General features: G+C 41.3%; 2 protein-coding genes across 2 annotated transcripts in view; both read left to right on the plus strand.

Annotated features, from left to right (window-relative positions):
• LOC137641377 (nucleolar transcription factor 1-A-like) overlaps positions 1-26,744 on the plus strand; it is a 690,267-nt gene that overhangs the window by 158,832 nt on the left and 504,691 nt on the right. The gene's annotated exons all lie outside the window — the stretch shown is intronic.
• LOC137641035 (uncharacterized) lies at positions 25,180-26,310 on the plus strand. The gene has a single exon (XM_068373485.1). The coding sequence runs from the start codon at positions 25,180-25,182 to the stop codon at positions 26,308-26,310; it is 1,131 nt and encodes a 376-aa protein (XP_068229586.1).

Raw genomic sequence — 26,744 nt, forward strand, 5'->3', positions numbered from 1 at the left:
TGACTACAGTAGATATTCCCAGAGAATTAAACTAAAGGTTTCATAGAATTCTAACTTCTGGCGCGAGTACCCATGAGGTTTCCCTTTAGGATATCGTATAATAACGGGACGTATGCTTGACACGCCACATAGCTATCTGCACCCCACATAGCGTTTACGCTTCGAGGGGAAAGTGTAGCAAGTATGGGAGGAGCCGTTACAAAACTCTCCTCTTGCGTTACTGTTACGGTACCTAGCGATGTAAACAAATGGCAGCCATAGCTGGCCGCCATCTTGACTGACGTTACATCCGCACACCTCATTCCTTCTTGTGTCTCTGTCAGCCTCCATGATACAATAAGAAAGGGAGGGGCCTGACAGGCCAGAGTAGATGACTAGGGTGGGTCCATCAGGACGTCATGGCTATCTCCCCCAAAAATAGATTTTTCGCTTCGCTCAAAATCCGTTTTTTGGGCTCAAGCCATGACGTCCTGATGGAAGTGTACCAGAGAATTAGTGTATCGTGGATTTTTCCCATTTTGGTAGTGCCTTCGACTTCTAAACAATATTCCTTTGGTCTGATGACCTTAGAGACCGTGACATCTCTGTTACATGTCACTACCAATGGCATAAACTATGACATGGCTTCCTGCCCCCCTGGCAGGGAAGTCCTATTTGGACGAAAGGAACATCTCGAAGTAACCTGATGAAGAAAACTCACCTGTAGACAAAGATCTTGTCAGTCTCGCAGACAGATCAGGAAAGTTAGGTACTTGTGTGGAAACAAATATTTCACTTTTCTTTAGGTGAGTATATATCAGATAGGAGCAATATTATAACATGAATTATAATAGAGATCAAAATAGGGGCAATAAAACTTTGTAACAGTAATGTATTTCATATAGTAGGGCAAAATAAGACGCATATGATAGCGAAATTTCTATTTTATTCGAGAAAATATTCGCGATAATATGAAATAAAGTAAATAATTTACAATAAAAATTGTTGGTTAACAAATATAGACTAAAGACTACATAAGACAAAGGTGTGGAATCTGAAAAGAAGGAACTTGCCATTACACACATAAGTTCCAAGGGAACTATAAAATCTTTAAAGTCTCAATACACTTCATGTCCAAATAAACATGTGGCACACGTGTTCAAGTCTATGTTACTTCACCTTGTAGAAGAACAGTCTCTCGTGACACTAAGTGGCACTTAAAATCACTATGTATCGCACTAGGGTCAACACAGGCAACCGTTGAGTTAGAGTCCCGAAATAACTCACTGTCCTACGCAGCACTAAGCAGCAGGTTTTAATTCACTACCTGCTGCTACCACCAGCCTGTGAAAGATCGAAGGCTTTCGAAATCCATTCCTTGAAAGAAATTTAGGGAAGAGGTGACTTTTCTAGGATCATGACCTGCGGGTGTACTAGCAGGATCCGCTCTGCGAATAAAGTAGGTGATCTTCGCCCTTAGTTGTTTTAGTGACAAATCACTTCCCGATGTTTCTCCTTTAAAGAGTTGTCCACCGCCAAAGTCTGAAGTTCTTCGAAGATAGACCTTTAGACTCTCCACTGAGCATAGAGAGACATCTTCCTTCAGAGGGCAGATTCTCCAGGGACCCCACCTCTTAGTAGGAAGTTCATTCTTAGCGAGGAACGTTGGGTCAGGGAAGAGGGTAAGTTCGCCTTTTTTCAGCGAACTGTATCTGGCCCTCTTCTCTAGATAAAGCCACTATTTCACCGACTCGGGCTCCCGAGGCGAGAGCAAAAAGGAAAATCACTTTTTGAGTCAAGTCTTTCAGAGGGCAAGATTCATTGTCCAGGCTAGAGGCAAAATGGAGCACCTTATCAAGAGACCAGGAGATGGAGTCTAGCACATGCCTTTGGAAGTTTGTTAAAGATTTCGTTGGACAGGTCTATCTGGAAGGCATAAAGTAATGGTCTTGTCAAGGCCGATTTACAAGTGGAAATCGTATTGGCTGCTAAGCCTTGTCCATGAAGGTGAATGAAGAAGGACAGGCAGAAATCTATGGAGATTTCCGTAGGATTCTTTGCCTTGACGAAAGACACCCACTTCTTCCAGGATGACTCGTATTGCCTTCTGGTAGACTTTGTTTTGTATTCCTCTAGGAAGTCTAAACATTTCTTCGAGATTCCGAACACGGCCAGGGAGAGAAAATCATGAGATGAAGGTCTCGGGTTTTTCTTGACGAAGCGAAGACAGTCGACTTCTGAACCTGCTGGGAGAGAACTGGGTCCGGCAGAGGGATCAGCTTGGGCTGTGGTTCCAGGACTAGAGGGAACTAGTTGCTCTGGGGCCACTTGGGAGCCACTAGGGCTGCTGTTCCCTTGAAGGTTCTCAGCTTGTAGAGGACTTTCAGCAGAGGGTTGGGTGGAGGGAACAGGTAAATCTTGGACCATCTGTTCAAATCCAGGGTCATGGCGTCCACTGCTTCCGCTTTGGGGTCCTCGTATGAGGCCACGTAAAGAGGAAGTTGGTTTTTGTTGCTCGTCGCGAAGAGGTTGATCTGCAGTTCCGGGACTTGACGGGAGATGAGGAGAATGAGTCTGCGTCTAGGGACCATTCCGACTCTATGGGGCTTGTCCTCGATAGAGCGTCTGCCGTCACAATGCGGAATCCTTGTAGGTGAACTGCTGAGAGGTGCCATCTTTTATTGTCCGCTAGGCGGAAGATGGGTAATAGCACTTGGTTGAGTTGGGGCGATCGTGAGCCCTGATGGTTGAGACATCTGACCACAATAAAGCTGTCCAGAGTGAGATGGATGTGGATCGAAGGACGAGGGGACAGTTTCTTCAGAGTAAGAAGAACCGCCATGGCCTCCAAGATGTTGATGTGAAACGTCTTGAATAGGAGAGACCATGTTCCTTGAACTTGTCGCTGGTGGGAGTGACCCCCCCATCCTTCTAGCGAGGCATCTGTGTGGATGGTGACCGACGGAGGTGGTGGTTGAAGAGGAACTTATCTTTTCAGGTTCTTTGCCTCCGACCACGGCTTTAGGAGTGAGCGAAGCCTGGTTGGCAGAGGTCTCTTGAGATCTCTTCGAGCGATGGATGCGTTTCTTCTCCAGACTCCCGATGCATCTTTTAGCTGTGCTCGTAGCACTGGGTCTGTCACTGATGCGAACTGGAGGAGCCGAGCACTCGTTCCTGTTCTCGTCTTGAAATCCGCTTGGATTTTAGAAGTCTCTTGACAGATCCGGCTATTTCCTTCCTTTTCTTCAGAGGGATGGAATGACGGTGTGACTGAAGGTTCCAATGGATTCCCAGCCATTGAAACTTCTGAGCTGGAGAAATTTGAGACTTTTTGGTGTTGATTTTGAAACCCAGATGTTCCAGGAACTGGGTCACCTTTTTGCAAGCACGCGAGCATTCTTCTGACGATGTCGCCCAGACCAGCCAATCGTCTAGGTAAGCCATCACCTGGACGCCTTGAAGGCGTAGCTGTTGGACGATCGTGTCTGCGAGCTTCGTGAAGATTCTTGGGGCCACGTTGTGTCCGAAGGGCATGGCCCTGAAAGCATATTGTCTTTGTTGAAGCCCGAATCCTAGTTGGGAAGAAGCCTGGTTATTCATTGGAATGTGCCAGTAGGCGTACGCCAGGTCTATTGAGACCGTGTAAGCCTTGTGAGGCAGTAGGGCTCTTATATGTTGAAGAGTCAGCATCTTGAATTTGTTGTTCGCAATGAACTTGTTGAGAGGGGACAAGTCCTCAATGACTCTGAGTTTGTCTGAGTCTTTCTTGGGAACACAGAACAGTCTTCCCTGGAACCTGGTGGACTTTACCCTCTTGATCACCTTCTTGTTCAAGAGTTCTAGGACATATTCTTCCAGGATGGGGGTTGAGTGTTGGAAGAATTGGTGGAAGGTTGGAGGTGGTGTTATACAGCTCCACCCTAGTCGCTTCATGACAATGCTCTGGGCCCAAGGATCGAAGGTCCAACGATCCTGAAAGTGGCGGAGTCTTCCTCCCACCGGAAGCATTCCATTGCTTCTGGTTTCCCGAGGATTTACCACCTCGGCCGCCTACTCCCCTTCCTCCTCTCCCTCTGGATGGACGTCGAGAGGAGTCTTTGCTGGAGCCTCTACCTTTGGGGCGAAAGGTAGTGGAATGCCTTTCATAGGCAGGGGTAAAGACTGGTGACTGGGCCAACACCGGCTGAGGGACCAACTGAAAGGTCTGCTGTGGCTGAGCCACTAGCTGGGGAGTAGCTGGTGTCGGAAACTGGCATTTGGCCTGACGCTGCTGGGGTCGGGGCTTGTTGGACTTCTTCTTAGGCTGTGGAACGTCATCCTGAGAAGATTTCCTGTTTTGGGACACGCTCCACTTGTTGAAAAGGTTCCTATTCTCAGTGGCGGCTCTGTCCGCAATCTCTCACAAGGTCCACGGGAAAGAGATATTTGCCCCAAATGTTGGAGGAAATCAGTTTCCGGGGTTCGTGTTTGATGGTGGCATCCGCAAACACGAACTCTCTACAGGCTCTCCAGGCCTTGATGAAGCTGTATAAGTCCTTCAGCAAGGTGGCAAGGTTGGTCTTTGCGAGAACCATGTAGAAGCCTAGGACCCGAATGTCCCTGGCCATTGTCTCGAGTTGTACCTGAAGAGACAGAGAGGCAGTCAGCCTCTCCTTTGCGTCTTGTTCCCGACGCAAAAGGTTCTCGGTGAGCTTGGGGAGGTTCTTGTTAAACTGACGTCCAGCGATGTCAGCCTCCAGCTTTCCAACCGTGAAAGTTAACTGGATGTCTTTCCACCTTTTATCAACGGGAGGTAGGGCGAGGGAGAGAGGCCTACATTCCTCCAATGTAGGGCAGGGTTTTCCTTCCTCCACCGCCTTCAACACAGAGTTTTCCGCAAAAGGAAAGACCATGGTGGGAGGAGCAAGAAAGGATGGGTCTTTCTTGCTTAGGGCCGGCATCTTGGAGTTGGTGTAGCCCCTGCTCTTGAGGCAGTCGGCTAGCTTAGCTTGAGCCTTGGAGTGGTCAAACACTATGACCTCCTTAGGTTCGGTCTCCTCCTTGGAGACTGGTCCAGACTTAAGACGGATGTCACAGTCTGGGTAGGCGTTAAAACTAAGGTAGAACTCTACCTCTTCAAGGGGGATGGCGCTTAGTTTGTCATTAATAAAGATGCGTCCGGTCGTGATGGGCATGTGTTTTGCATGCCTCCAGGGATTGGTCACTGAGCAGGAGAGAAGATCCTTGATGGAGATCTTCTTTGGCTGTTTCTTCATACTCGATTTCCCTCTTAAGGTCCGCATGCCCCTGGTGGAACTTCTCATCCAGGAATGCCACCAGAGCTTGGAGGGTATCCTGGGTGCCCGCCACCGCAGGTACTGAAGTGGCAGATGTAGAGGGGACTGGTTCTGAAACCATGACGGAAGCCACGGAGAGTGCACGGGCGATCTCGCCCTCAGAATCAGGGGTCTCCACTTGATCCTCTTCCTCTTCTTGACCCTCAGCCATCAGGGTCCTTTCAGTGTCTTTGGACACATCCGACATCCTCTCCACTTCGTCGATATGACAGCCTTGGAGAGCGTCCGAAACATCCGGTTCGACCGTCAGTTGAACGCAGGGGATCTCATCCTTGGGAATAACAGCATCAGCAGATACCTTAGGAAAGAGCAGGGCTCTCATCTTCTCGTTTGGGAGATAAGGCCCCGTGGCGTTCTTTTGGAAACCGCGCACCCACTTGTGCAGTTTCTCTTGGGCGTTGTGTTATGTATTATTGTAAGAATGTACTATATTATTTCAAGTGTTGCAGGTATTGCGCAACATTGCATCATATTGCATGAATAAGACATGTTATGCTTTGTACATAAGTGTAATGATTTGTTTTGGTATTAGGATTCAAACATTTGTTGATTACCTCAAAGATAGGATGTGATTCTTTATAGCTTTGTACTGGAGTAGGATTTGAGTCTTTTCAGAGCGATGCTCTTTTGTTTAGCAATGTTTTGGTTTTGTCAGATTGTGTATGACGCTCCACACACACTTGGGAGTCAGCGGTCATAGAACAATGTAGTCATAAGTTGCATTAAACTTATATTTTAAGAATACCAACGTATTATTAAATCCCATACAGACAAATTAACGACAAGAGATGGGATCAGCTGAGAAATAATTACTAACAATTGTTCATCTATGTTCCAGGTAATTATTATGGTTAATAGAACTTCCTACCAAAGTACATCACAAATTGGCGACGAGGATGGGATCAGCTGAGAAATAATTACTAACAATTGTTCATCTATGTTCCAGGTAATTATTATGGTTAATAGAACTTCCTACCAAAGTACATCACAAATTGGCGACGCTCAGGATGACGGACACAAGCAGGGAGAAGCATTGGACCTTATGTACAAGGACGGCCAGCACAAGAGAAGGTCCGTATGTACATTAGGGGACAAGAGTAAAATCACCCAATGAAGATTGTACAAGCAGCAGAACAGGAATTTCATCAAACAAACAAGCAAGGGTGAAATTTAAAGTTGGGTAGGCTACAAAACAGGTAGGAAATAAACTTGTGACTGCAGAACAGTAGTTTAACCTAATCTAGGTATTAAGGTAAGCAATCAAAATGCCTTTTAACATTGAACACCCAGAAAGTTTCAGCATCACTGCTGAGCCCAATTCTGTTGCAACACGATGGCAACAGTGGTGTGAGGAATTTAAGATTTATTTAGAAGCATTAGGGAACATGAAGGATGCCCAAAAGAAGGCATTATTACTTCATACAGCAGGTAGGGAAGTTCGGGAAGTGTTTAAGACTTTACAGCCTACAGATGACACAAGTGAAGCTGCAATTAAGGCTCTTACCACATATTTTGCTCCTCAGGTCAATAAATTTTTTGAAAGATACCAGTTTTCAGCGCAGGCTTATCAGAAAGAAAATGAAAGTTTAGATGCATTTGTGACTAGACTAAAGAATTTAGCCGTTTCATGTGAATTTCTAGAGTTAGAAAATGTTATCATAGATCAAGTAATTGCACATTGCACATCAGAAGAGCTAAGAAAGAAATTATTGCAAGATAAAAATTTAACATTAGAAAAGGTATTGATAACAGGCAGTGTCGGGAATTTCGACCTGATCAATCGAAGTTCCCGCCATTTGACTCCGCCTACGACTACGTCAAATTGGAGGGAGAAGAGAGGACTCGCGGGCGAATGAATGTCGTTCAAGACGAGAATGTTTAGAACCAAAAAGAGAAACCGCCTGGTAGGGGAGGCGCTGAGACTAATGAAATCAATTACTAGTAATTTAAGATTAAGAAAAATAACGTCATTCTATTGTAACATGATAAAAAAATCTAATCTAGAAATTTAGGTTCAGGACAAATCGCGCCAAAAAAGTGACGTCGGAGGTTGCAAGCCTTGCTCTGTCTCTTTGGTCCGACGTCCCCAATCACAGTAAGTCCTGTCTAATTGTTCTCTCTCCCCACCCCTAGTGTACCCAGGACGGTTTCCGTGTAGGTCTTGATAGAGTTATTGTAAAGTTTGTATCTGTTAATATTTTGTCGATCCTTGTGCCAGGGGATCAGTGTTATTGTGTAAAGCACATCTAAGGGTCTCGATAAGGGGTTTATCGAGATAACTTTATAAATGTTCAATTAATTTTGTTGATATCTTGAGTCCGAAGTGGACATAGTTTTTTTTCGGTCACACATGTTCTTGTATGTCAAGTAAAGGTTAATTTTTCATGTTTCTTTCGTATTAGATTATTATTTTTATAATAAAACTTGTTAAAATATAACCATACTCTATTTACTTCCCCGAGGGTTTTGTGAAGTTTGTCCATAAGACCTTGTGATTCAGCCCAGTACATCGGGCTATTTTGTATAAACCGGTGAAAATTCGCCACAGGCAGAGATTTAGAAACATCAAATAGGCAAAGTAACATAATAGGTAGTTCTACAAGCAATAGAATGGAAAATTCTAAAATTAATACAGTAGGTTCTAAGTGGAAAACCAATGAGAATCAGAGAAGGAATATGTCAAAGCCTAGTCATAGAAAAGTGCCTAACACTAATGTTCATAAATACCAGAATCAGGCTTATACACAGAAACAACAGGAAAAACCCAAGTGTTATAGGTGTGGTAAAACTGATCATCTTGCATACGAAGCAAAGAAATGCCCTGCTACTGGACAAACATGCCAGAATTGCAGAAAGATGGGTTATTTTGCAACTGCTTGTAGATTCCCTAAACAGTACGCAAAGAAAATAAATGCTACAGTTGATACTATGGGTCAAGAGAATAATGCGGAAAATGTTCATGATAATCAGGTTAGTTCAGAAACTGATTTTGCGTTTCGCATAAATTCAGTCAACAAAGGTGCAAAGAAACATATCATGGTAGAAGTAATCATAAATGGTAAACCAATTTTGATGCAAGTTGACACAACAGCCGATGTATCAATTATGTCTGAGAAAATGGCTAAAAGCATTCCTAATTTGTTATTAGAAGGTACAAAAAGAGTTTTGAAAGGTTATAATGGTTTTGATATTCAGGTGATAGGTGCTTCAAACGTAGAAGTACAGTACAAAGAACAGAAATTAGAGAGAATGCCATTAACAATAGTAAAAGGTAATGGACAAACTTTGCTAGGTTTAGATTGGCTACAGTATTTGAAGTTAGATTGGCCTAGTATTTTGAAGGTTACAGGTAGACGAGATGAAAACAAAAATGAAATATCTATGGATAATATCATATCAGAGTTTCAAGACGTATTTGAAGATAAAATAGGTACAGTAAAGAACGCAAAGGCAATTTTAGTTTTGAAACCTGACAGTTCTCCTAGATTTTTTGCTCCCAGACCAGTACCTATGCATTGAAAAGTGCAGTTGAAACAGAAATCAGGAGATTAGAAAATGAAGGTTCCTGGGAAAGGTTACATTTTCAGATTGGGCTACACCATTAGTTCCTATTGTGAAGGAAAGTGGACAGGTTAGGTTATGTGGAGATTACAAAGTAACGTTAAATCCACAACTGCAAGTAGCTCAACATCCCTTACCAAATCAGAGACATGTTTGCAACCATATCAGGATGTAGTGTTTTTTCTAAATTAGATTTAAGACAAGCATTTCAACAGCTTCCCATGGATGAAACTTCACAAGAATTATGTACAGTAAATACATCCTTAGGTTTGTATAGACCAAAGAGATTACCTTATGGAGTTGCAAGTAGTCCGGCTATATGGCAACAAACTATGGACAAGATTTTTTCAGGAATGAAAGGAGTACTCATTTTTTATAGATGATATATTAATTGCTCGTAAAGACAAAAGAGAGCATAGAGAAAGATTGCGAACAGTTCTGAAGAAGTTGAAGGAACATAATATTAGAGTAAATAAGAACAAATGTATTTTAGAAGTTGATTCAGTGGAATACTTAGGTTTTGTAATAAATGGCAAGGGTATTAAAGCTGTACAATCAACAAAAGTGCCAGAAAATGTTAAGGAATTACAATCATTTCTAGGTTTGGTAACATTTTATGGGAATTTCATTCAGAATTTGTCTACAATTGCACATCCATTGTATAATCTGTTGAATAAGGGGGTAGAATGGAAGTGGACAAAAGAGTGTCAGGAATCTTTTGAAAGAATCAATCAGGAAATAACATCACCTACATTCTTAGTACATTATCAAATGGATTTACCAGTTAAATTAGTATGTGATGCATCAAACATAGGTTTAGGTGCAGTATTATCTCATGTAATGCCAGATGGAACAGAAAAACCAATTGCATTCACTTCTAGAGTATTGAACAAGGCAGAAAGGAATTACTCTCAAATAGAAAAGGAAGGGTTAGCATTAGTTTATGGAGTTAAAAAATTCTATATGTATCCTCATGGTAGGAAAAAGTTCACATTTGTTACAGATCATAAACCATTATTAGCAATATTGGGTCCAAAAAGCAAGTTTACCTACGTTGGTAGCTGCAAGACTACAACGTTGGGCAGTTACGTTAGCAGCGTACCACTATGATATAGAATACCGTCCAACATCAAACATGGGTAATGCAGATGCTTTATCCAGATTACCCGTAGACAAAGCTCCAGAGGAGTATGATGACAGTGTTCTGTTAATTTCTGTATATGATGTACCAATAACTGCAAAAGATGTAGCACACAGTACCAAGAAAGACCCAGTACTTAGTAAGGTTTTGGAGAGTTTAATGACAGGTAGGGACTTATGTGGAAAAGAGGAAAATTGTAAACTGTATAAGGATATATGGTATGAACTGAGTGTAACACAAGGAATAGTGATGAGAGGTTCCAGGGTAGTTATTCCTAATTCACTGAGAAATAAGGTTTTGTCTGAAATACATGCTGATCACCAAGGTATTGTAAGATCAAAGTCAATTGCGAGAACTTTTGTATGGTGGCCAGGTGTAGATAAAGATGTGGAATCTTATATAAAGAATTGTATGAATTGTGTTATGCAACAGAACAATCCTCAATTTGCTAGAATGCACCCGTGGGAGTTACCCAGGTATCCATGGCAAAGAGTGCATATAGATTTTGCAGGTCCTTTTTTAAATTACTTGTTTTTGATAGTAGTAGATGCTTACAGTAAGTGGCCAGAAATTATCCCAATGAAGAAAACAACGTCTTACGCCACAATAAAAGAGTTAATGCAACTTTTTTCAATGCACGGTATTCCAGAAAGAATTGTTACAGATAATGGTCCACAATTTACCTCACAAGAGTTTAAAGAATTTTGTAATGTCAATGGTATAAAGCATACATTTTCAGCTACATATCATCCATCTACTAATGGAGAGGCTGAAAGATTTGTCCAAACGTTTAAACACAATATGAAGTGTAGAAAAGCAAATTCAGGTAATATATTTTTGCATGTGTCAAAATTTTTATTGTCTTATAGAACAATGCCGCACAGCACAACAGGCGTGGCACCCTCAAATTTGTTGATGGGGAGGAGGATAAGGTGTAAGTTAGATTTGTTGTATCCAAGTTTGCAAAGTGATTTAGAAGATAAAGGGTATAAACAAGTAGTAAAGCTTCCTAATGTAAGACATTTTTTACCTTTGTCTGATGTCATGGTAAGATCATACAACACTCCAGAGAAGTGGGTACCAGGAGAGATTGTAAGAGAGATAGGAAATTTACATTATGATGTTCGTGTTGGTGATAATGTTGTAAAACGTCATGTTGATCAATTACAGCCGTTAAGCAGAAAGACAGTAGAGCATGTGAATGTTAGAGATGAGAAACTTAAAGAAGTAGTTAGATCAAATGAGTCAAATATTAACCAAGATGGTCCAACATCCAATGTAGATTCAGAATCAATTCATGTACCAGTACAAGATGAGGTTAAAGTGCTTCCTAATAGGATTAACAGAGGAAAGCCCCCTGAGAGATTAGATTTATGAAGATTTTTACAATGTCAAGTTAAGGGGGAGGAGACTGTTATGTATTATTGTAAGAATGTACTATATTATTTGAAGTGTTGCAGGTATTGCGCAACATTGCATCATATTGCATGAATAAGACATGTTATGCTTTGTACATAAGTGTAATGATTTGTTTTGGTATTAGGATTCAAACATTTGTTGATTACCTCAAAGATAGGATGTGATTCTTTATAGTTTTGTACTGGAGTAGGATTTGAGTCTTTTCATAGCGATGCTCTTTTGTTTAGCAATGTTTTGGTTTTGTCAGATTGTGTATGACGCTCCACACACACTTGGGAGTCAGCGGTCATAGAACAATGTAGTCATAAGTTGCATTAAACTTATATTTTAAGAATACCAACGTATTATTAAATCCCATACAGACAAATTGACGACAAGAGATGGGATCAGCTGAGAAATAATTACTAACAATTGTTCATCTATGTTCCAGGTAATTATTATGGTTAATAGAACTTCCTACCAAAGTACAACATTACACGTTGTCCCTAGCCTCCGCTGACTGAGGGTTATCGAACTCCTCATCGAGCAGGTTCTTGCATACTGTGCAGGCCTGTGGATCCCAATAGCAAAGGTTCCCCATAGAGATCGAACAGCCAGCGTGGGTTCGGTACGCCAGGTGGCCGTACAAGTAAGGGCGACGAACACCGCAGAAGACGCTCTCACTCTTCACATACTACTCCTGTAAAAGAAAGAGTAAATGAGTATTTGGAAGTCAATACAATTATGACTTACAGTAATCTTAGATTAGAAATAAGTTAATAAACTTATAATACATGTATAAGATTCCATTTATGTATAAGCTTAGGATAGGTAAGCTAAAAAGGAGGCAGGAAAGACACATACTTGTGCATCCCGCCCAGCCAATTGCCGCAACCCCACACTGTAACTAATTCAAGAGGACCGTCATGGGCCCTGGGAGGAGGAAGAACATCTGTGTTGAATGAGCCAAGCTGAAGCTTCCTCTAGGAAATTAGGTACGGTGAGAAGGGGAAGCTGAATTCATTCAGTGTATAAGAAAAGGGGGATAGGCTAAGCCCCCTTATCAGGTTTGTTCCCGGCAAGAGACTGCGTATGGATACGCAGAATATGCTGGAAAGATTTTACTGTACAACTATACACAATAGTTTACAGTATAGGGTATAGCTATACCATAGGTGTACTGGCTATTATCCATAGCTGCACAATAATAGCTGCCGGCACCGGGCCGGCAGGAGGGAGGAGTGACTGTCCACTGTAAAGCCAAGATTGGTGGCCCCGGCAGCCTGGCGGAATGGCGGAAGCTCGTCTGGCGCCGGCATGTCCCCATCAAGGATGGACCCTTCCAAGCCATCAGTCTTTGTGGCAGAGAGAGAGGGTGACACCTTAGGTGATGGCAGATCGCCGGCGGCCCCCGGCAGCCGGTAGATGGCCGGCAACGGTATACCGACACTGGCATCATTCAATGAGGCAGGTAGGGTACCGAAGACACTGACGACTAGCGCCGGCAGAGAGGAGGAGGCAGTGGACCGGCACGAAGAGAGAGAGAGGGATAGGATAAGAGGAGAGAGAGGGAAGGGTAATACCCAGTACCCATCCCTTTTTTCTTCCTCCGGAAGAAGTGTTCAAATGAAAGGGAGGGATGCGACCTTTCATCCGGCGGCAGAGAGCCGGCAGCCGGCTATGTTGCCAGTGGCGGCCCAAGGGAGGACCGAAGAACACTCAAAGAAGGGAGGTCCTCCGCCGGCAGACCGACCAACGAATGCTATCCCATAGTTTGACTATATGCGGGAAGCGTAGCAGTACGGACTAACCAACGAAAGGACCAAGCCGAACCCACAAACCGCCGGCACGCGGTGGAGTTGTAGGACGGCGGACAAGGGTGTGATGGCTAACCAACACAAAAGGGATAGAGGGGGAGGGGAGAGAGTCCTGAGGGGGAGTGTATGGGGGAAGCGTAGCTCCCACCGGCACTCCCAGGGGTGGGGATTCTGTTCAGGGCTAGCCTGTCTAGATAGGAAGAGTCCATTCGCCAGCCTAGGGTAGGTTAGCACAGAGTAGGTACAGCACTAGTGTCCTGTCCTAAACTATAAAGAAGCAGAATTCCCTTAGACTGCCTAACCTAGGCTAGGTGAGCTAGTCTCCTAGACCAGGACAGGCAGGGGTAGGACAAGTCGCTAGGCCACAGGGAGGAAGGGTCTTAACCCAACCAAGTGTGGACTAGGGGGAAGGGCAGAGCCCCACCACCTTCGCCCTCCAGCAGGGACCAGAAGGAGAGTGCATTCTCCTAAAAGAGGGCTGGGGACAAACGACTGGTACTCTGAGGTTCCGTCCCAAACTCAAATCGCATGTACTATGGCAAGGAGAAGGGAAAGAAAAAATCCCAGCCCAACCTATCCGAATGTATCGAGGTTAGGAGGGCTAGGATGTAGCCTAGGCTACCTCAGAGGGAGGAGATTACCTTAGATAAGGTAACTAGGGAGGTGAGGAAGTATACAAGAGCCCTAGCGTTAGGTTAGGGGCAAGGGAGTCGACTACCAAGAAAAAACATATGTGCAATCACTGAATCTTGTATGTATAAATGCCTAAATCTTCATTTCGTAATATAACACTAGGAACACTTATTATATCATGCAAGAAGTAAACATGAACACTTAGGCTATCAAGCCTAGGGGCTAGGCTAGCAATCTAGCATAGGGTCGTCTAACTGTGATCGCCGAAAACGAATACTATCGGCATGATATAACTAATTCCTAGCAAAGAAGACTGAATAACTAATGTTGATAATTAGTTATAAGACCGGGAAGGCTGTTCTAGCTAACTAAATAAAGCATGCGAGGTGAACAGTAGCGTCGCAACATGACGCCTCCGGTCGGGGCACAGCTCCATCACAAAACACAAGATTTAAAGATAAAAAGTCGTTACTTTATGGCTGGAGCTTATTTAAACAACACAAGAATATGGTACTCAACTTTCCAGAAGAAGGCGAGGCTGAAGATTGCGACATGATGAAAATTTCTTAGCAAGCACTGGGAAAAACACCTAGTCAGGGACACTACGTAAAAAGGAATGAGGCGCGCGGATGTGACGTCAGTCAAGATGGCGGCCAGCTATGGTGGCTGTTTGTTTACATCGCTAGGTACCGTAACAGTAACGCAGGAGGAGAGTTTTGTAACAGCTCCTCCCATACTTGCCACATTTTCCCCTCGAAGCGTAAACGCTATGTGGGGTGCAGATAGCTATGTGGCGTGTCAAGCATACGTCCCCTGTTATTATACGATATCCTAAAGGGAAACCTTATGGGTACTCGTGCCAGAAGTTAGAATTCTGTGAAACCTTTAGTTTAATTCTCTGGGAATATCTACTGTAGTCATATATACCCTTAGGAAGCTACTGAAGGAACCTTCCATCAGGACGTCATGGCTTGAGCCCAAAAAATGAATTGTATGAATTGTGTTATGCAACAGAACAATCCTCAACTTGCTAGAATGCACCCATGGGAGTTACCCAGGTATCCATGGCAAAGATTGCATATATATTTTGCAGGTCCTTTTTTAAATTACTTGTTTTTGATAGTAGTAGATGCTTACAGTAAGTGGCCAGAAATTATCCCAATGAAGATAACAACGTCCTATGCCACAATAAAAGAGTTAATGCAAATTTTTTCTAGACATCGTATTCCAGAAAGAATTGTTATAGATAATGGTCCACAATTTACCTCACAAGAGTTTAAAGAATTTTGTAATGTCAATGGTATAAAGCATAAATTTTCAGCAACTTATCATCCATCTACTAATGGAGAGGCGGAAAGATTTGTTCAAACGTTTAAACACAATATGAAGTTTATCAAAATTTTTATTGTCTTATAGAACAATGCCGCACAGCAGAACAGGCGTGACACCCTCAAATTTGTTGATGGGGAGGAGGATAAGGTATAAGTTAGATTTGTTGTATCCAAGTTTGCAAAGTGATTTAGAAGATAAAGGGTAAAAACAAGTAGTAAAGCTTCCTAATGTAAGACATTTTTTACCTTTATTTGATGTCATGGTAAGATCGTACAACACTCCAGAGAAGTGGGTACCAGGAGAGATTGTAAGAGAGATAGGAAATTTACATTATGATGTTCGTGTTGGTGATAATGTTGTAAAACGTCATGTTGATCAATTACAGTTATTAAAAAGAAATACAGTAGAGCATGTGAATGTTAGAGATGAGAAACTTAAAGTAGTTTGATCAAATGAGTCCGTAAGGACAGTGAGACAAGCTTCACCAACGACAACTGACAGTTTATTCAAACATACGTGGGAATATAATACAGGGTGCGGACGGAAAAGTAGCATGCGCGCAGGCGCCAATTCGGCATGAACTAACCGCCAAAATATGTGTTTTTACACACGCACAAATACTTGAATTACAAGTCAATAGAAATAGGTAATGAAATAATAAATACATGAAATTGTAGCTCTGAGGGAGCGGAATAAATATATACAGTTAGCCACAGTGTGGCGAAAGGAGAATTTAAATAAAGTAGAGAATTCGGTGAAATTGCTGGACAACGGAGGAAGTGATGTCCTTACAAGTCAAATATTAACCTAAATGCTCCAACATCAAATGTAGATTCAGAACCAATTCATGTACCAGTACAAGATGAGGTTAGAGTGCTTCCTAATAGGAGTAACAGAGGAAAGCCCCCTGAGAGATTAGATTTATAAAGATTTTTACAATGTCAAGTAAAGGGGGAGGGGACTGTTATGTATTATTGTAATAATGTACTGTATTATTTCAAGTATTACAGGTATTGCGCAACATTGCATCACATTGCATGAATAAAACATGTTATGCTTTGTATATAAGTGAAATGATTTATTTTGATATTAGGATTCAAACATTTATTAATTACCTCAAAGATAGGATGTAATTCTTTATAGTTTTGTACTGGAGTAGGATTTAAGTCTTTTGAGAGCGATGCTCTTTTGTTGTTGAGCAATATTTTGGTTTTGTCAGATTGTGTATGACACTCCACATACACACTTATGAGTTGGCTGTCATAGAGCAATGTAGTCACAAGATTTATTAAAGTGTATTTTAAGAATACCAACGTATCATTAAATCCCACCGGGAAAAATTGACAACTTTAGATGGGATCCTCAGGAATAATTACTAACAATTCTTCATCTATTGCAGGTAACAATATGTTTGTTATGTAGACATCCTATCATCATATTAGTATCACCTGAACCAAATGAGATATAGCTTAACATCCATTTAGACAGTTAGGCTGTAGCACTGAAGGAACATACATAGCGTCGCAAAGACACATGTGAACCTGAAAAGGGAAATAATGAAATTCACTTTTCCCTTTTGTCCTTGAAACAAAAACCAAATGTTTACTCATTGTTAATAACAAGCTGAAAGAGTGCCTTAGGACGCATTGTGGGCTATGTCGTTGCAGCGGGTTTGATAACACTTCCCGTAGCCACCACAAAATGTCGTATCTCTTCCAATTGTTTCAGATAATTCCCTAAAAAAACCCAAGTGTACTTCCAACCAGTATGTGCATGCAGTCCCTCAAAGGACATATACCGGAAAAAGATTATATATATATATATATATATATATATATATATATATATATATATATATATATATATATATATATATATATATAGCTACATACCCTTAATCCGGTCAGAGGTACTACGATGCATGGTCTAAGAACACGTAGTCCTAGGTTATTTTAAGTGAAAGGAAGATTCCCCCCGCCACGATAAGTTAGGACTCTGTGAAGGTTAGATTAACGGGGAACGTGAATTTTCCATGTTTACTGTAATGACGGTAAATATTTACCAAGACCATTAAGATTTATTTAAGTTCCTCCTACTCAAAGGGTACTGGTCAGGCATTACTCCCCGTTTTCTCTCTCTTTACATCAGAAGCTAACCAGAGAATAGGAAGTGCTCTTGAGCGCATGTGCAGTATAGCACATACTGTATGCGCAAACAATCACTAAAGTTTTTTTAATAGCATTTAGCATTCGCTGTTCGACCAAAAAAGCATAAATTCAAACCAGTAAACAATAGATTATAACACATCTTTCGACCTATGTTCTTCAAATGTGCCTTAATGTTGTTTCTTCCCAAAAAGGGTTTCACATAAAAAAAGATATTTTTCGCAACTAAATGTATCACCTTAAGTAGAGATATGTTAAAAAATTCTCATGCAATCATATGTTATTCTTTAGTAGGGTATATTAATTATCTTTCTCTTTTTCATACCAGGGTCGTGGTTTACTACGCAATTCTTGTTCTCTAGAGAGGCGTAGATTACGTCAATATTGCGATACAATTTTGAGAAGAAATTACGCCCTGTGAAATTTCATTTGATACTAATTTCCTAGGAATAATTTTCATTTAAATAATTGGTAAATATTCAAATGATTTTTGGTAGGTTTTTAAAAGAGAGAGAGAGAGAGAGAGAGAGAGAGAGAGAGAGAGAGAGAGAGAGAGAGAGAGAGAGAGAGAGAGAGGGTTATTTCTACTTAAAACTTCGACGACTTCAGTCCACTTTGAAGATAACTTTGATATATAAATATAAAATGGAGATAATGGAAACCACATTTTGAAGAATGACTTCCATTTAATTAAGTAGAATCAAGTCTTCGCCTTTAACATCAATGACCATTACAGACGGTATCGTGCCATTAAAATAATTATCAAGGGAGTCCCAGAGGAACGTTAGATATCAGATCGTTATCACAGAAGAGTTCATAATTGAAAAAGAAATCTCATTACATTTTCACTAATACATATTTTTGATCTGAGAGGGCGTATCAGAAAAGTCTTAAAAATGTCTTAAAGTGTTTTAAAATTAGCTTTTCATCAATATTTTTCTCAGGTCCCTTTCGAATGAGCATACTGTATATTTTCATGACAACTGACTTAACTGTGATGTCTCTGTTATTACTGCAATTAGTCAGATCTCCTGTTTTTTTTTTTTTTTTTTTTTTTTTTTTTTTTTTTTTGCCATTCTCACTAACACTACTAACTTCCATTCATCAGGTTCTGCTTCTTGACGCCACATTCTGCAAAATAATCTTGTAAATTTTTTGAGTCACTTCACTTTCGGCCAATATCAACTGCTTGTTTTATGTGTCTTAAAAGCGTCTTGTCTTAAAAGTGTCTTGTCTTAAAAGTGTCTTAAAAGTGTGGGTTGAAATGTGTGGATGAGATATGGTACAGGAGTTCCTGGCATACCTAGCTCCGAAAAAGTTCACCATGTCACACTCTTACTGCACGACTCTTAGCCAAAGAGATAGCGTAGGGAGAGATGGCAGAAGTGGTGGGCGTGGCTAAACACCAGATCTCGCCCCGCAGTAAGGTTGTGGACGGGTGCACTTCCTTAAAGCGAGGTGTACCAGGAATTTCCGCGTCCAATTGTACATGTTTGGTAAGGTCCGCTCTTTGTATAAAGTAAGCAATTTTAGCTCTTAACTGTTTCAGAGACAAATCAGACCCCACTGTATCTGTTTGAAATACATTTTTGAACAGTGCACGGGACACAGGGAAGGATCACCTGGTAGGGGAACTCTTTTCCATAGACCCCAATGTTTAAAGGGAAGTTTATTCTTAGTCTGAAAGTGGAATCAGGGTTTAAATTAACCTCACCATTATCCATCAATGCAATGTGTTCATCATCTTTAGAAAGCGTCATAATGTCACTAACCCGAGCACTGGAGGCCATTGCAATTAAAAAGATGACTTTCTGATTGAGATCATTAACAGAAGCCGTTTGGTTGTATATGTCCGAAGTGAATTGCCAAACTTTGTCCAAAGACTAAGAGATAGGGTTCGGTGGAGCCGATAGCCGCAGCCTTGTACAAAAAATCGGAATTTGTTGAAGAGATCCGAGTTCAAGCCGACATCAAAGGCGTATAGTATAGGTCTAGCGAGGGCCGTACAAAATCGTGGATGAAGCTAGACCTTAACCGTGCAAATCAAGCAGGAAACCTAAACAAAATCCATAGTAATCAACCCTGGATTTTGCCTGTGACCAATTTGACACATTTCGTCCATGATGTTTCATACTGAGTCATGGTGTTAGACGACTCATAGATTTCGCAAATACCGACTTATCACGTTGAATTTGGAACTTCTTTCCCAGGGCTAGGACGTAAAAATCATGAGATGAGGGTTGTTCGAACTCCATGATAAAGCGTAAATAATCTCCTGCTGTTCCTCCTGGGACAGAATCGGGTTGGTCACGGCACCAACTTGGGGTTCAAATCTGTGACGATGGAAAACCAGTTGCTCTTTGGCTACAGAGAAGCCGCCACTAGAGCTGCTGTCCCTTGAAAGATCGAAGCCTGTCCAAAACCTTCATGAGGAAGTTGAACAGTGGAAATAGGTAAATTGTCGTCCAACGATTCCTATCCAGGGACATTACGTCCATGCCCACTACTTCTTGATCCACTTTCAGTGCTACCTAGCCTAGCAGGGAAGTATCTTGGTGAGACTCGTCACAAACAGATCCACTTGAAGGCCAGGGAGGTGATCTCCCCGAAGGTGGGGTATTGACAAGTGCCAACCATTCTTCTGAGCCAAAGTAAAGACGGCTATCATTACGTGGTTTATTTGAGGATACCTCGACTCTTGTCTGTTGATGCAATGGACTATCACCCTGTTGTCGAGATCTAGATGGATATGAATGTTCTCCTTCAAGTATAATTTCTTGAGGGACAAGAAGACTGCCATGGACTCCAGAATATTGATGTAGAATTGTTGAAATTTCTGAGACCAACAGCCTTGCACTTTCTTGGGTGGATTATGACCTCCCAACCATCCAACAAGGCGTCCGCACAAAGTGGCACTAGTGGAGGAGGAAAGCGCAACAGCACCATCTGTGAAAGACTTTTGGCAGCGGACCACGGTCTAAGTTGCTTGTGCAGTAAAACTGGAGTCATCTTCTGATGGTCGCGAAGAGCTTTGGAGGCTCTCCTTTCCCAAACTGTGCTTGCATCTTTGAGTCATACATTGAGGAAAGGGTTCGTTACTGAGGTGAATTGTAAAGATCTTAGAACCACCTCTTTGCGTCGCCTGGTGATCATCCCCGACTCGATTGGTGATTTGACTGACGTCTCTATTTCCTTTCTCTTGGAGAGAGGAATAAAAAGGGAGTGAGACTTAAGGTCCAAACGAAACTCCAACCACTGGAAATCTTGAGCTGGAGCCAGTACAACTCGAGTGACTGATTCCACGCACTCGGTGCTGAAGGAACCCACACTAGTCAGTCAACCAGGTACGCCTCTACTTGAAGGCCTGTCTCCTGAAGTTGTTGTACGACTACGTCGGTAATCTTTGTGAAAATCCTCAGAGCTATCTTGAGCCCAAATGGCATAGCTCTGAATGCGTAGCCCTTTCTCTTTAGGCTGAAACCAAGGTAGGGGGAGAAGTGTCAACCTATCGGACGATACAAAGACGTCGGTAAGATCTATAGAGATAGTGAAAGACTCCAGGAGTGGTAAGGTCCTTATCTGCAAAATAGTCAACGTCCAGAACTTGTCGCACTGAACGAACAGGCTTAGACGGAACAAGACAAGAATAGTTTGAGGTATGCTCAAAACCTTGAAATCTCATAAATCTTACTCAACGGATAACTCTTCCTTTCAGAAGGTTTTATACGTACTGTTCCAGATAAGGTGTTTTTTGGAAGAATCTCCTGAGCTGTAGTGGCTTTTGTTACCATTTCCAATCAAAGCCGTTGGAAATGACGCTGTCCCCCTACCGGGAGACTTTCATTATTTATGTTGAGGGCGTGAACCTCTTCCTCCACTGCCGTTTCGAAGTCCATGACCCCTGGACTTGCCTCCTCTGTCAAGACAGCTTCGGAAGACGACCCTTACTCATACACAGGGTGGAAGGCCGGGGACTGTGACACCACTAGTTAGGGCACAGCGAAGACAATCTGAGGGATAGCGGCATAGGAGAGAACAAACGACTTCTGATGATAAGTCAGTTTGAGAGACCTCTTTGGTTGTGGGCCTCTCCCAGGGGTGAATTTCCTCTTCAATGAGATCCCCCACTTCTGGAAAAGGCTCTAAGCACTGCGACAGCCTTATCTGTAACTTCCTTCACTACCCTCTAAGGAAAGAGGTCTTTTCCCCCAAATGCTAGAGGTGATCAAACGTTTCAGCTCGTGGCAGATGGAAGGTGTGTCAAGAACATGCTCTCTACAGGCTCGACGGGCCTAAAAAAGAAGCATAAAGATCCTTCATAAAGGTGGCGAGATGAGTTTTCGCCAGCAAGGAAAGACTGAGGCATCTGCAAAATTCCCGATCATCATCTCCATGAATCATTACAGAGACATCGACACTGACAACCATTGTCTGGCCTACGACTCAACCCTAAGAAGGTGTTCAGGAATCCTGGGCAGCTTCTCAGGAAATTGGCGGCCGGCCGCATTCGTATCCAGTTTACTCTCAGCAAAAATAAAGTGGACATTGGTCCAGTGGATGGTATCGTGTGGTAAGACAGGTAAGACTGGTGTGTACTCTTCCAAAGTTGGGAGAGGTTTACCCTCACCAATGGCTTCCTCCACTGCAGCGTAGCTCTTCGGGGCAAAGGGGAAGACCACATTATCCGGAGCCACGAAGGAGGCCGACTTCTTACTGAAAGCAACAATCTGTATATTGATACACCCTGCCGTCCTCATTGCCGCGTGCAATAAGGTAGCTAGGAGGGCAAGACCTTATACCTAGTCGACTCCTCTTACTACTTCAAGGCCTGGATCTCTTCACATGAGGCCTTGAACATCATTATCTGGTATTACTGATTTCCCTCCCTGAAGACTTTCATGTTAGCCATAAGTAACAGATGTATTATAGTACCCTTGGTACTCGGGAACTGAGGGGGTCCATGAGCCCAGCAGAAGATGGTGGGAGGAAAAAAGGGCGGGAACAGCCCCAGTCATGGAAGAAGTAATCGTCACCGTAGACCGGGAAGGCCGTTGTCATAGAGGGGTCGAAAGCGATAGACACCACTGAATCCTTGAGATCAGACTTACCTCATCCACTTACCCAATTGCGAAGGGACCGCGGGAAGAACATGCGGTCATCATCGGAAGTATCCTTCGAGACCCATCCGGAGTGAAGTAGATCCTTACAAACACTGCAATCCTGATGGTCTCAGTACGATACTGGACTTTTCATCCTCTGACACTTCGCATGTGTGCGGCAAGTATTGGGACCACAAGGATGCCTCACATTCCTAACACAAATGTGCACTCCACAGTGCATATCCGTCATAGGCACCGCCTGTAAGGAGAAAAGGGTTCAAATGAGTACTACATCCTCTAACATTCATCAAAGGCTGGAAGAAATGGGTTGTTAACATTCCATGTTAATAATTGAGGGAATAGTAATCCCCAAATTATGTGGAAATGCAATTGGTGAGAAAGGAGAAGAGAAAGTACGAAATGTCCATTCCCCTATTGAAGAACGTGATTGGAAAAAAATAGCCTCCTAAAAGTCCATTGCTATAGGCCCAAATAGGGGTGGGGGAGGTGCTCATGGAAAGAACCGTCACTCCTATATCTCCACAGAGAAATGGCCAATTAGAAGGCAACAGTAAGGGTAAACTTGATAGTTTAAGCAATCTACGCATCGATTTATGAGCAAGAGTCTATAGCAACCCGAGGGCTGTAACAACAAGTCGATAACCTTAACAGATAAGACCCGAGAGTGGGAATTACCCTATATAGTTATCACCCATCTATCCAGTCCACACCCTCAGAGGGAAATGGACAAATTGGTAGGAAACCATTAACCATATTTTGTGGTTATTTCAATGCAAGGGCCTAGAAAACCCTTCGGAAAAGGAGTTCCCAGCCCCAATATACATAAAGAAGCCTGAAAATTTGAAGGAGTAAGGCTTTTATGTTAATCTGTAGTTGAAATCACCTACAGTCAGTAGAGAACCTATCTTAGTGAAGGTAAGACGGTCTCAGATAAAAGGACAGAAAGACATGCGCCCTATAGGTACCAGCATTGCCAGAAGTACCGGCAATGCCAGGGGGAGGGGGGGGGGAACGTCATTGCCGCCAACATCTTATGTGCCCTAAGGCACTGGTACAGATATCCACTTCTTCCATAGCCTAGTACTAACCCCGCCGCCAGTAACGGCAATGCCGTCAGGAGTAATAGTGCCCAAGGGCGGCAGAGATAACGGTCAAGGGTTTCCGCAAAAACATCTTGCCAAAGGTGAAGGCAGTGTCGCCAGTAGCGGCACTGCCTTAATAATGGTATCTTGATTTCTTTAAGAAAAGAAGTGAAAATTTGTTGCAAATCTTTGGGAGCCCATAACTCAAAAACATACTTATTCACACGTAGATACATTTTCCTCACTTATTTATTGTTCGATTTTAGAGAGAAAGATATCATTGAAAAGAGGAATAAATATCCCACAATCTTGTGAGACAGTTTTGATTTTCATTTTACTTTTTCTTTCACGAATATTCTGCTTCTGACGAGGAAAAATGAATAGAAATTCATAAAAGAAGGAAAATAAAAATTCCGTCTTACAGAATTGTTCGGTTTATAAAGTAGTTTTCATGGTATAAGTTTCAATACAGTTGGTGTCATATTAGTGGAGAAAAATGTACCTAAATTATATTTTTAAATCATGATTTTTCTAATAAATGAAAGAGTTTCTGATCAAATGACATGAAATTTTTATATGAAAAAGGTATTATATATTTCTAAAAACATATATAGAAATGGTATATTGCGAATCAATAGAAAAAAAATGGTGGACATGGCGGACGGTCCACTTAAATGTTTACCCTCCTTACTAGAAGCCTACAATAATATAAATTTTCAATTCATTAATATTTGTGTTGATGCTCAAGTGGTTTTAAATTGGCTATTGACCAGAGAAACTAAAATAAAATCTAAATTTGTTAGAAATAGAGTACTTGAGGCAGATGGTCTTAAAGTTGAAATATCTAAGCTATTTAAACTACCTGTCTTATATCACTATGTAAATACAGAAGAAAATCCTGCTGAAATGATCACCAGAGGTTTATCCTATACTAAATATTTAAGTAAATCAACTTATTGGCAAGAAGGTCCAGAATGGTTGAGTAATGATTTTGACAAGTGGCCTCTTTACCCTTTATTGAGCATATCGCCTTACTATAAGCATCAAATAAGTACAGTATGCACTATGCAAATGAATAAAGTAAACGCTGGTACTCTCAATATAAATAAAATGTCAAATTATGAACAATTGTTAAGAATTACCAGTTACTTGTTCAAATTTTGTAGTAGATTAAAGGGTGGTGATCCTAGAAAGAAAGTCTTAGAGTATTGGGTGAAAATTGCACAGAAAGAATACTTTTCAGTAGAATTGGATTTTTTTACAAAGCAGTGCCAATATTACTAATAATATACCTCCTCTAGTGTCCAATTTAAATCTATTTTTAGATTCAAAGGGTATAATTAGGTCTAGGGGAAGAAACTCTAAGTGTTTGTACTTTGACTTTGATGTTCATAACCCAGTATTGCTTCCTAAAGAGCATAGGCTCACCTCATTGTTAATAAAGCATTGTCATTTGAAGGTACAGGATTTAGGAATAGGCGCTACATTGAGTAACCTTAGGGAACAGGGATTTTGGATTCCCAAGGGTAGGTCAGCAGTAAAGACTGAGCTGAGTATTTGTAATATATGTAGGAAATATAATGCCTTAGCTTACAGATACCCGAAGTTTACAGATATGCCTAAACACCACATGAATTTAGTCAAGCCTTTTCAGTATGTAGGTATTGATTTCACCGGACACCTTTGGGTTAGGGATGAGTTGAGTGGTAAGACCACAAAAATGTTCATATTAGTTTTCACTTGTCTTAACGTGCGCGCTGTGCACTTTGAATTGTTACCAGACATGTCCACTAAAAATTTTGTTCTCGCTTTCCAAAGATTTAGTAATATGTACACAATACCACAATACTTGTACAGTGACAACGCTAAGTCTTTTCTCAAGGGTGGAAGTATCCTTGAAAGGTCTTTGGAGTCGCAGGAGTTTCAATCTGAACTAAGTAAATGTAATATCAAACACATTAAAATACCTTTATATTCAGCATGGGTTGGTTCTGCTTGGGAGAGATTGATTAGAGTATTAAATAATTGTCTTTATAAAGTAATAGGAAGGTCTAAATTAACTTACTTTGAATTATTAACTACCATTTCTAATATTCAATTGGCGATAAATTCCAGGCCTTTAACATATAAATCAAGCTCAGAAAATCTAGAGTCTATAACTCCAAATTCCTTTATCAAATTGCATGGTAATTCATCACTCATTTTGATAAAAGATGATAGTGATGTTTGGTTGGACGATTCTAGTCAACCTTCTTTAGAGAGAACTGTAGAAATACAGGAAGAAATTATTGAAAATTTTAAGAAATTGTGGTATGAAAATTATCTCTTAAGCCTGAGAGAACATAGTAGAAATTTGTACCAAAGTAAGTGGGAAAATAGAATTAAAGTTGGTGACATTGTCCAAATTAAAGCAATTAATAAGCCCAGACCATTTTGGATGATGGATAAGGTATTAGGATTAATATTAGGATTTGACAATAATATTAGGTCAGTGAAACTAAAGCAAGGTAATGGGGCTACAGAATATCATTCTATTTGTAATCTTTATCCTGAGGAACTGTCAGTGACACATGCCATAAGAGAAAGGCCAACCAGAGACAATTCAATGGAAATTGAGGTAGAAACAGGCAGTATAAATAAACCTGAATCTATTCATGTTGAACAAGGCAAAAGGTCTGTAAGACCCAAGAGAAAGGCTACCGAAAGATTTGAAAGAATGCTAAGGGAAAATTTAGATAATTTGTAAATACTGCTTTTCAGTATATTATTTACTGTAATTACTATCAATTAAGTTTTTATTTTGACTAAAATGCTACACACTCGAAACTTTCTGAGTATGAGGATATACTTTATTAAATGCTTTATTCTTCAACTTTAAACAAGGATTAAGGGCATTGCAAATAATTACTTTTTAGGTAATAAGTAAATAAAACTAAATACGTAAATAAAAATTGAAATTAGGAGATAGCCTATAGTAAACTAAGCTAAGTTAAAATTGGTGTTAATATATAAATAAATGCTACACTTAAAATAAAGAAAAGACTAAAGTTAAAATGCTACACTTTTAGTAACATGAGGATGGTACTAAAGTAAATTAGGGCCCGGCCAGACCAAGCGCGGCTAGCGGTGAGGTTATCGGCAAGAGGTTCCCGCGGCAAATTGAAACCTTAGGTATCTTAC

Source organism: Palaemon carinicauda, chromosome 5, assembly GCF_036898095.1.
Source record: "Palaemon carinicauda isolate YSFRI2023 chromosome 5, ASM3689809v2, whole genome shotgun sequence".
Classification (NCBI taxonomy): domain Eukaryota; kingdom Metazoa; phylum Arthropoda; class Malacostraca; order Decapoda; family Palaemonidae; genus Palaemon; species Palaemon carinicauda.

Coding starts and splice junctions, on each gene's coding strand:
- LOC137641035 (XM_068373485.1), top strand. CDS start 25,180: ATGCCTAAACACCACATGAATTTAGTCAAGCCTTTTCAGTATGTAGGT.